The sequence below is a fragment of the Crinia signifera genome, chromosome 2, assembly GCF_055691185.1.
Source record: "Crinia signifera chromosome 2, ASM5569118v1, whole genome shotgun sequence".
NCBI classification, from domain to species: Eukaryota; Metazoa; Chordata; class Amphibia; order Anura; family Myobatrachidae; genus Crinia; species Crinia signifera.
This window is the reverse complement of record NC_139218.1, coordinates 348,885,327-348,897,630: the sequence shown is the minus strand read 5'-3', so window position 1 is coordinate 348,897,630 and position 12,304 is coordinate 348,885,327. Positions and strand designations below refer to the sequence as shown.

The 12,304-nt window shown below is 42.8% G+C and overlaps 1 protein-coding gene across 1 annotated transcript in view; it reads left to right on the top strand.

The window, feature by feature from the left end:
- Positions 1–12,304, top strand: part of ATP7B (ATPase copper transporting beta) — an 88,276-nt gene that overhangs the window by 30,056 nt on the left and 45,916 nt on the right. Inside the window, exons 3-5 of the mRNA XM_083169711.1 lie at positions 8,281–9,481; positions 10,029–10,277; positions 11,631–11,794. Of these exons, the coding sequence (XP_083025837.1) occupies positions 8,281–9,481; positions 10,029–10,277; positions 11,631–11,794 (1,614 nt within the window). The remainder of the gene's footprint in view (positions 1–8,280; positions 9,482–10,028; positions 10,278–11,630; positions 11,795–12,304) is intronic.

Sequence of the window (12,304 nt, the reverse complement as noted above, 5' to 3'; positions counted from 1 at the left end):
TCTCTCCCGGTAGCTAGCCCAAATGTTCAGCTACATCAACAACTATCTCACTTGTTTCATGTGTAACCAATAGTAACCAATAGTAAAAGCCACGACATTTGCTCCTTTGAATACTATACAAATATAAAACCTTTTACACCCTTGAAAATAAAAGCTAAGCTAAATTAAACCGCTGGGCATTCCCTATAAGGTATCGCCACCCAAAGGTGGCCCAGCGAAGAGGCGGCTGCCAGGTCTTAGTACATTTGAAAATGCTGTAAAACCTCTGAAAACGGGGGTTTTACCGCATTTTTTCCCTTAGTACATCCTGCCCTGAAAGAGAAGTATGGGTTTTTGTCCAAATATTTTAAGAAATGTGACTTATGTGAAAAAAAGACATACAGTATGCATGCATCTCTCAAACGTGTATATTGTAACGGTTAGTGGTGGTTTTTATCTATGGGCTGCAGCCCCTCCAGGTAAAATCCACCACTGTGTGAAGCCAGATGCAGTTTGTGAGACTGAACTGGCTTCACTGTGACTGGCAGGTCGGACTTCCAATAGGAAGTCACTGCCAGTCACTCAAGACAGTCCCATTGGGAGGTGTTCCCTCCCTCCGAGATGCCTCTCAATGCCAAGGTTTTGTGCATGCGCAGTACTTCGGACGATGCTGCGCATGCGCTGGGACCATCAATACAATTCTACAGGTCTGCTCCTGAAGCAGCCCCATAGAGGCTGGGGCCAGCGCATGTGCAGTACTGAAGAGGCTACTGCGCATTCGCAGGTCCCGCGATGGTGATTGGTGGACCAAGAAGATAGAGGCAGCCCCTCTCCTCCAGAGAGATAAGAGCTGCCACTGGTAACGTTCAAACAAATTTAAACATTCCAGATCTGATACCCTTTTGGTTGTATTTAGAATGTACAAATGCAGAACTGATGGTAGCCATGAAGAAGTGACCATATTCACCGAGACAGTCCTTGACGGTGCAGTTTTTGACTATATTGTCTAAATCGAAGGAAAGTTAGCCAAAATCGCACAGTGTTAAGAGGCTGCAATAAGACTCCTATTGGCTAGTTTTACAGAGAGTGTTTTATTGCTTGTACTGATTTCCTGGGCCTGCAATATATACAATATAACATCTGTAAAATTACATTGCAGAAGCCGTCATTTTGATGGGATTTTAACTAGGGTAGTGGTGAACGCACTAAAATGCCTCCATGTCAGGCCGCATCTTTCCGTGTTGTAGACTGATTCTGCGATTCGGCATTTGTGCCACGTTTCCAGGTGGTTGTGTGTGCCGCCATTTCTAGATATACAAGTCATCACAAGAGTTAAAATATTATCTAAGAATATATATGCAATGTGATTCCAAAGAATTTGAGGCATACTTGCCTACCTGACCCTCTCCATGAGGGAGAAAATGCTCTGTTCCTGGACTTCCCTGGTAATGTATGATTGCCAGCACCTGTGGTAAAACACCTTTTTTTTATCAATTACCTAGCTCCCCACTGGTGATGGCAATCATACATTACCAGGGAAGCACAGGAACAGAGCATTTTCTTCCTCATGGAGAGGGTCAGGTAGGCAAGTATGATTTGAGGGATATTTATAAAAGCTTAGACAGAGCTATACAGGCGAGAGATAAAGTATTAACCAATTAGCTTCTGTCAATTTTCCAACATAAAAATGACAGAAGATGATTGATTAGTATTTCTCTTTTCAAGCGTTGACAAATATCCCCCTTATCTTTTACTGTTCAAAATTCCATCTATAATGAAATGTCAGGGCCACGCAATATTACATTAATGTCACAAGTTATTATAGATGGCTTTTTGAACAGTAAAAGATAAGCAGATATTTAACAATGTTTAGAGAGCGGTAAAGTGGAAATAGATAAAGTAGTACTCGTACAGCTTCTGCCACTTTACAGGCTTTGTTTGAAATATTGCAGCTTTAAGAACTGATTGGTAATTTATCACTTTGATAAATGTCCTCCTTATCTTGTACTGTTCAATACCCTATCTATAATGAATGACATTGGTGTTATATTTCCCTGCCCTGAGAAGTTATTGGATAGACGGGTGTGGATCACTGGGTCACCAGCAAGTTGTTAGACAGTCACTAGCTCGACATGCATTTAGGTCGACAAGTGTCTAGGTCGACATGCAGGAATGTCGACATGAGTCTAGGTACACAGGGTCATTAGGTCCACAGGGTCATTATGTCAACATGGGTTAGGTCGACAGTCAAAAGTTTGACATGGGGTTTTCACAGTTTTTTGACCCGAATGTCGACACAGTCGATATGGACACAGGTTAAAGTGCACCACGTCCCCTCGCATGGCTCGTTGCGCTCGCCATGCTTCGGGCTCGGTGCCTCGCTGCGCTCAGCACACAATTTTTTTCTCCCACCACACCCTAGTGGATGGTAGGGCATGAAATACCGCCTGTAGGCACATGTTGGCTCAAAAACTGTGAAAAACCCCATGTCGACCTTTTGACTGTCGTCCTAACCCATGTCTACCTTGTCGACATAATGACCCTGTCGACCTAACCCATGTCGACCTTCCTGTATGTCGACCTAGAAACATGGCGACCGAAATGCGTGTCGACCTAATGGTGTCGACCTAATCACTCTCTAACAATTTGCTGGTGACCCAATGACCGTATCCCGGATAGACACAGTACCTGTAACCTAGTTTTGAACTTTACATGTTGAGAAGTGTAGAAAGATAAGCTTTCAATGTGTTTGAGCTACACATTGGAAGCTTATCTTTCTACACTTCTCAACATGTAAAGTTCAACGGGTCATCACGAAAAGACGTTTCCTGTATGCTTGTTGCTTTCTTCTGATGGTCTTTGTATTCACATGGCGATTGTGGGATTGGAGATTTGAGGCTCCCTAATTATCACTCATTAGTGCGATCCTTCGTATCCTATAGATACGAGAGTACCTACTCGAGTTCTTCGAAAGGGTAGAGATCTACGCCGGGGGGACCAGACCCTACTACTCTTGTTTATTGATTTTATAATATTACCTGATATAAGGAATACCTTCCATGATTAAATAATCCCTTACATTGCAATGCCCCTGATGAAGTCGTGTTGACGAAACGCGTTGGGCTTCTTAAATAAAGAATCACGTTTTGAACAAAGTCTACGTTGCATTGCTGAAATATTCGAACTCCATTCCAGAAAAATGAATGATCATTTTATCATGTTTATTGGTACACCCATGTGCTAGGTGGTACGATCAGAGCGCACTCCTAACAACCCTCGATTTTGTGTTACCCTCTGTTTCTTACTAACAGGAGAAACGTTTAGGAGTTGCGGCTCACCGCTAGATTAGTGCAATACCTGAACCATACTGTGTGTGTTCCATTCTACTCTGCTGTTAGAGGTTTAGGTGTGCTGCTATTAGTTAATATTTCATATTATCTAGTATCCCAGGATGCCGATCTTCAAAGATCGCAATATTCAAATGCAAAGGGTTAAAACATCTTTCAGGAGGAGGAGCAGGCAATTCAACTTGACGATGAGGACTATGACTGCTATTTGAATGTCTTGGAGAAATTGGCAGTAAAAGCTCAAACACATTGGAAGCTTATCTTTCTACACTTCTCAACATGTAAAGTTCAACGGGTCATCACGAAAAGACGTTTCCTGTATGCTTGTTGCTTTCTTCTGATGGTCTTTGTATTCACATGGCGATTGTGGGATTGGAGATTTGAGGCTCCCTAATTATCACTCATTAGTGCGATCCTTCGTATCCTATAGATACGAGAGTACCTACTCGAGTTCTTCGAAAGGGTAGAGATCTACCCCGGGGGGACCAGACCCTACTACTCTTGTTTATTGATTTTATAATATTACCTGATATAAGGAATACCTTCCATGATTAAATTATCCCTTATATTGCAATGCCCCTGATGAAGTCGTGTTGACGAAACGCGTTGGGCTTCTTAAATAAAGAATCACGTTTTGAAAGAAGTCTACGTTGCATTGCTGAAATATTCGAATTCCATTCCAGAAAAATGAATGATCGTTTTATCATGTTTATTGGTACACCCATGTGCTAGGTGGTACGATCAGAGCGCACTCCTAACAACCCTCGATTTTGTGTTACCCTCTGTTTCTTACTAACAGGAGAAACGTTTAGGAGTTGCGGCTCACCGCTATATTAGCGCAATACCTGAACCATACTGTGTGTGTTCCATTCTACTCTGCTGTTAGAGGTTTAGGTGTGCTGCTATTAGTTAATATTTCATATTATCTAGTATCCCAGGATGCCGATCTTCAAAGATCGCAATATTTGAATGCAAAGGGTTAAAAACATCTTTCAGGAGTAGGAGCAGGCAATTCAACTTGACGATGAGGACTATGACTGCTATTTGAATGTCTTAGAGAAATTGGCAGTAAAAGCGGTACTCTTTACCTAGATGGGCGCCAGCGATTGAAATCGCGGGCGTCGGGGGTAAAAATCACGGTCATCGCGGGCATCGCGGGTAAATCGGGATGCCCGCGATGGCCGCGATGACCGCGATGACCGCGATTTTCCCATAGGGAACAATGTTAAAAAGGCTGATTGACCGCGATTTTACTGTTAAATGCCTCAATGGACCCGATTTGGCCATAGGAATCAATGTTAAATGGGCCACAGAGCCCAAATAGGCACAATTAACCCTTAAATGTCCCCCCCCAATTTTTAACGCCACCCCACGATCCACGCCAACCCGAAGCGTGGCGAGCGCAGCGAGCCCGCGAGGGGCGGCGGTACGCGTCCTCCGACCTTTTCATGCCCTACTATCCACTAGAACGTGGAGTGAGAATAGAATAGTGTGGCGAGCGCAGCGAGCCACCGAGCCCGAAGCGTGGCGAGCGCAGCGAGCCCCGCGAGGGGACGCAGATACCTTCACAGGTAGACGCGTCCCCTCGCGGGCTTCACAGGTGTCCGCGTCGCCACGGACACCTCTGAAGCCCGCGAGGGGACGCGTATAACTGTGAAGGTATCCGCGTCCCCTCGCGGGGCTCGCTGCGCTCGCCACGCTTCGGGCACGGTGGCTCGCTGCGCTCGCCACACTATTCTATTCTCACTCCACGCCCTAGTGGATAGTAGGGCATGAAAAGGTCGGAGGACGCGTACCGCCGCCCCTCGCGGGCTCGCTGCGCTCGCCACGCTTCGGGTTGGCGTGGATCGTGGGGTGGCGTTAAAAATTTGGGGGGACATTTAAGGGTTAATTGTGCTTATTTGGGCTCTGTGGCCCATTTAACATTGATTCCTATGGCCAAATCGGGTCCATTGAGGCATTTAACAGTAAAATCGTGTCCATCGGGCCTTTTAACATTGATTCCTATGGCAAATCGGGAGCATCGCGTCGCGGGCATCGCGAGTACATTTATGGCCGGCCGCGACGCGACCGACACGATTTCCATGTTTAACATGGGTTTCAATGGGAAATCGCGGGCATCGCGTCGGTCGCGTCGCGGCCAGACATAAATGTACCCGCGATGCCCGCGACGGGCGCCCAACTAAGTAAAGAGTACCGTAAAAGCTCAAACACATTGGAAGCTTATCTTTCTACACTTCTCAACATGTAAAGTTCAACGGGTCATCACGAAAAGACGTTTCCTGTATGCTTGTTGATTTCTTCTGATGGTCTTTGTATTCACATGGCGATTGTGGGATTGGAGATTTGAGGCTCCCTAATTATCACTCATTAGTGCGATCCTTCATATCCTATAGATACGAGAGTACCTACTCGAGTTCTTCGAAAGGGTAGAGATCTACCCCGGGGGGACCAGACCCTACTACTCTTGTTTATTGATTTTATAATATTACCTGATATAAGGAATACCTTCCATGATTAAATAATCCCTTATATTGCAATGCCCCTGATGAAGTCGTGTTGACGAAACGCGTAGGGCTTCTTAAATAAAGAATCACGTTTTGAACGAAGTCTACGTTGCATTGGTGAAATATTCGAATTCCATTCCAGAAAAATAAATGATCATTTTATCATGTTTATTGGTACATGTGCTAGGTGGTACGATCAGAGCGCACTCCTAACAACCCTCGATTCTGTGTTACCCTCTGTTTCTTACTAACAGGTGAAACGTTTAGGAGTTGCGGCTCACCGCTAGATTAGCGCAATACCTGAACCATACTTTGTGTGTTCCATTCTACTCTGCTGTTAGAGGTTTAGGTGTGCTGCTATTAGTTAATATTTCATATTATCTAGTATCCCAGGATGCCGATCTTCAAAGATCGCAATATTCGAATGCAAAGGGTTAAAAACATCTTTCAGGAGGAGGAGCAAGCAATTCAACTTGACGATGAGGACTATTACTGCTATTTGAATGTCTTAGAGAAATTGTCAGTAAAAGCTCAAACACATTGGAAGCTTATCTTTCTACACTTCTCAACATGTAAAGTTCAACGGGTCATCACGAAAAGACGTTTCCTGTATGCTTGTTGCTTTCTTCTGATGGTCTTTGTATTCACATGGCGATTGTGGGATTGGAGATTTGAGGCTCCCTAATTATCACTCATTAGTGCGATCCTTCGTATCCTATAGATACGAGAGTACCTACTCAAGTTCTTCGAAAGGGTAGAGATCTACCCTGGGTGGACCAGACCCTACTACTCTTGTTTATTGATTTTATAATATTACCTGATATAAGGAATACCTTCCATGATTAAATAATCCCTTATATTGCAATGCCCCTGATGAAGTTGTGTTGACGAAACGCGTTGGGCTTCTTAAATAAAGAATCACGTTTTGAACAAAGTCTACGTTGCATTGCTGAAATATTCGAATTCCATTCCAGAAAAATGTTTTATCATGTTTATTGGTACACCCATGTGCTGGGTGGTACGATCAGAGCGCACTCCTAACAACCCCCGATTTTGTGTTACCCTCTGTTTCTTACTAACAGGAGAAACGTTTAGGAGTTGCGGCTCACCGCTAGATTAGCGCAATACCTGAACCATACTTTGTGTGTTCTATATATATATATATATATAATTTGTATGTGGTATGACCACCCAGTGTGTAAGATCATATTGGGTAGCTGTTTATATAACATTAGTCCTATATCTCCAATTAATGACATCAGCTCAAAATATATTTGCAGAGGTATGTATAGCAGATTATATTTATACAATGAGCTTAGTTAACGTTTTTTTGTAATGTATTTTGTGTGGCATATGTGGATGTCCCTGTTGCTACCGATTTTTTTGGGGGGGATCCCTCTGATTTAGTTTGCATAAATAGTACCAGTATACCCTTTGTTTCTCCATATTTGTGTGTACATTCAATGGACCATTACTATTAGGAGATAATAATGTACATATGGCAGAATCTTTCACCTCACATATACTGTTAAATTGTTTGCACCTGAAATCTGTGTGTGTGTTTAAATTAACGTAGTTTTATAATCCTCTGCTATTTTAAAGATATTTTAGCCAAGATTTTTTTGATATGAGTCAACAAAGGATTAGATTGCCAAATTAAGATTGCAAAATTGTCATGTGTGTTTCCTTATAGTTGTTGCTTTAAAATATAAAAATAATCTGAGTGAGGCGTGTCTCACATGGGGTTTATCTCCAACCCTGACATTCCGTAAGAGAATAAGGGACCAATAATCAAACCTGCTACATACAGTCTTATCAAATGAAAGGTTTTCTTGGGTCAGGTACACATTGGTGCCCTACAGGCCGACATATTATGATTATTACATTTTTTTAAGGTGCCAATATGGAATGGTTGTTGTGGGTTTTTTATGGTTTATTGATGATTTGTTTTGGGTAATCAGTCCATAAGCAATTATTTCATTTAGATGCACTCTCTTCATTGACTGGAAGTTGATTTACTACCCTAACAGGAACCGTGTCATCACCTGAATGGGTGGGAAGTCAATTCAGTTGATGTTTTATATTGATTTGTGTTTGTGCAACTTGGCCAATGCTTGTTGTTAGTTGTTAATGTGCATTCTGGATTGATTTGGACCATCCTATCTTTGCCACCATACTTTCGCTTAAATAAAAATATAAATAAAAAAATACATATTTAATTCAATAAATGGCCATGTTTTCTTGTTCTTTTGTGATTAGCAAATGTGACGCACCTTATTCAATAAAAGGTTTAAGTTCCAAGTCTTCAGTGAGGAGCCTCCAGGATGTTTAGATACATGTAGTTAATTCTGATCCTTATGGCTTGCAGATATCCCAAACACTTAATACAGTAATGATCTGATCTTACTCTCATTTATATTAACATTTTTTGGCTTTTTTATTTTTAGAATTTAACCAGCTATGGTGTTACCAGAAATAACCATTCATCAGCGTCAACAAAGAGCAGATTTGCTTTAGACAATCAGGGCTATGAAGGTAGCCTCGACAACCTTACCCACGTATCTTCTGAATCCATCATAGTGGGAATAGTAGGAATGACTTGTCAGTCTTGTGTTCAGTCCATTGAGGGAAGGATCTCCAAAATTCCAGGCATCGTTAGCATTAAGGTGTGTTTGGAGCAAGGCAATGCCACAGTGCACTTCATTCCTACAGAAATTACCCCTCAGAAGATTTGTGAAGAAATACAAGACATGGGCTTTGATACAAACCTACAACAGTATGAAGATACTTCAACAATTAAGAAAGAAACTCATTATAAAGAAGAGCTTGTCAAAATCAGAATAGAGGGCATGACATGTCAGTCTTGTGTCAACACAATTGAAAGGAAAATTGGAAAAATTCAGGGGGTAGAGAAGATAAAGGTGTCCCTTGCAAGCCAAGAAGCGGCGATTGTGTATTATCCACAGTACATTCATCTGGAAGAACTGAGAAAACATATAAACGATATAGGATTTGTGGCATCAATCAAAAGCAAACCAGATCCATCAAAGCTTGGAACAATTGACATAAAACGATTACAGAGTATCTCTACTCAACACAAATCCTCAAACACTGGTGGAGCTGGCACTGTGGGCAGCACAGAGAAGATAACTATTTATATAGATGGGATGCATTGTAAATCTTGTGTGAACAATATAGAAGGATCCATATCTGTCCTCCCTGGTGTTCAGAGTATCAAAGTCTCCCTTGAAAACAAAAATGCCTTAGTTTGTTTTTCCAATAACATCACTGACCTGTTATCCTTAAAAAAAGCAATTGAAGAACTTCCACCAGGGAATTTTAAGGTTACCCTTCCAGAGGGGGGAAATCTGAGCCCTATATCAAAATCAAACTCTAAATTTCTCTTTTCCTATAAACAAAAGCAACACTCTTCTACACACACAGTTCTCGTCAGTATTGGAGGTATGACCTGTGGGTCTTGTGTCTCGTCAATTGAAAACATGATCTCCCAATGGAAAGGAGTACAATCCATATCGGTGTCATTGACTAGAGGCGAAGGAACAATTTGCTATATCCAAAATGACACTAACTCTGAAGAATTAAGAGCGGCTATAGAAGACATGGGTTTTGATGCAACACTTATTTCAGGTATTTGGGTTTTTATTCATTTTGCACGGTTATAACCTATACTGACACTTTATACAATATTATGTTGGCTTATCCTGTACAACGGCATAGCCTTGTATATTTTTAGATGTCTGAGGCAAACAAATGTATCTTTGCAGTTCTGTGGAGCTAGTCAGAGTGGCAAGGAAGTCAGCTGGTTCTCCACTGGCGGCTTAATGTAACCTGGCGGCTGCTTTGAGTGCCTCTGAGGACCTGCCCCTGAGGACCTGCCTCTGAGGACCTGCCCCTGTATCCGCAGATCTCTGTTACTAGAAATAGTTTAACCTCACACAACTAGAAGCATAGGCGTATTACCCCATAACATCCAATCAGATTCTGTCTACCATTTTCTAGGATGCCATAAAGAAATGGGCACCATCACCACTTTTTCATTTTTAGAAGCTTTAGTAAATGTACCCCATAGTGTACAAAATATGTATTAAAAAGGACACTTGTGTGCTCAGAACCTGTATGATTTCTTTGTAGTCTTGACTCTAATACGTTATTTACATGTTTATGTGCACTGTAGACTCCCCGTTACCTGTCGGTGATAACCACCTGAGTGCCACAGAACCCAAAGAAGAAAATCATTTCTCAGATGTGACCAAAAAATTGAATCTCCACCAAGACTATATTGTAGATGTCCTTCCTAAGAAGCCTCACTCAGACGTTCCTTTGGGCGACGACACTTCAGGCCAGAAATGCATTTTACAGATTACAGGGATGACGTGCGCTTCCTGCGTTTCTAACATTGAGAGGAATCTTAAGAAAAAAGATGGTACCTGATTTATGATGTACAAGCTTCACAGAGAGTGATATCATACTGTGTTTAAAAAATATTTGATAGTCTTTGTATAAACATTCAGTATACTTATACCTCTTTCACACCGCACATACCGGGTCGCCCCCGGGATTCGGACCCGGCATTTGCGATAAATCATGCCCTGCCATCACCCGGCATATTGGCCAGCACTGACGTCAAGCAGGAAATGGGGAGGAGCATCGGCGTGTCGTGCAGGGTGGGGGAGGAGGCAGCACTGACGCTGCTGCCTCCTCCATAGCATTGAACAGGATTCGGGTTGCTCAAGCCGTGGTTCCCATTCAGACTTTCAAGCAACCCGGCTCCGACCTGCGTAAAACACTGCTTTTACCCCAGGTCGAATTGCCTGGTTGCTGGACAGGGTTATTGAAAATGGCCCTTTCACATCGCACGCTCACCGAGGTGAAAGGGTTAAAATCAGGGGTTCACCTGGGATATTTGTGCGGTGTGAAAGGGGTAATAGTATAATGTGTTTGTTTTTGTTTTCTGTTCGAATTCCTAGAGAAATTGGTTATGCAACCCACATCTCATTCCTTTTAGCCCCGCTTGCTTACATTAATACAGATACTATTATTAGATTAGAGCAGCATTTTCCAAAATCAGGGGCAGATTGATACGCCTTTCAAACCGCACTCTCAATGGTTATTGCCAGGATATTATGTCACCAACCCGAGTGGAGGTGCGGTGTGAAAGGGCCACCCCAGGTTGAGCAAACCAGGATTTCAACCCTGGTCATGACCAGGGTTGAACACCGCTCTGACCCGGGTTGAGGTGCAATGTGAACAGGTAACCCGCTCACAATATGGAGGAGGCAGCGCTGTCATCTCCAAGTGCTGCCTGCCTCCTCCCCTGTCCCCGGAAGATTACGCCGCCGATCAGCCCTGTCCGCGTGTGATAAGCAGAGTCGGACACAGAGCTTTCAGACCGCAAATGTCGGGTTGCTCCTGGGATGGGCCTGTATCCTAATCCCGGTTGCGACCCAGCATTTGCAGTCTGAAAGCGGTATCACTAAGCCTGGTGTAATGATAATGTGATAGGAGATATTGCACCAGCAAATCAGCTCCTAACTGTCAAGTTATAGGCATTAAAAATAACAGTTACGGTGCCCATACACGATTTGGGCATTTTTTTTTTGATTTTGACTGATTAATCTGATAACTCGGATGAACCAAATGTGTGTCACCTCCGATTCCAATCCAATGCACAGTCCCATGTGCATTGGATCAGAGCCTAATTTGCAATTTCCAAACAATGCACTTTTTTAGTTAGTTTTGCGCATTTAATGATTACCCATTGCATCTCACCCTGTAGGTATAATTTCAGTGCTTGTGGCACTGATGGCTGGAAAAGCAGAGGTCAAGTACATCGCGGACAGAATTGAGCCAATTGAAATTGCACAGCTGATTGAGAACCTGGGATTCGGAGCAGTGGTTTTGGAAGATTGCACAGCTACTCATGGCAGCATTGAGCTTGTAGTGAGTATATGCATAAAACGTTACCACTATATTTCTCGTGCCCACTCCTTTTTAAATGCATCAAAACAACATAAAAGTTCATGGTTCGCAGTGTAATGCTGGCCACACATCAGACCAACTTTCCTCCAACCATCCAACTAGTACCAGATTTTCAGTCCAACCAACCAACAAACCAACCAGTTGGATGGTTGGAGGAAAGTTGGTCTGATGTGTGGCCAGCATAAGAGTCACTGACCATAATTCAGTAGGTGCGACTCTCGGCTTACCCTTGATTCGTGAGTCTATAAACACAGGGGCATATAAAGATGGGTACACATTGAACGATATCGTCCTTGAAGGTTATCGTTAATAATTTTCCCTTGAACTGCCACGAACTCCTAGACAAACGAAATATCGTGCATACACACTGAACGATATCATTAATATTATTGTTCTGCGGCCACATTAAGGATCCTGCTGTTATTGAGGAGATAGTCTGGATATGACTGCATGAGCGGGTTGATGACAACC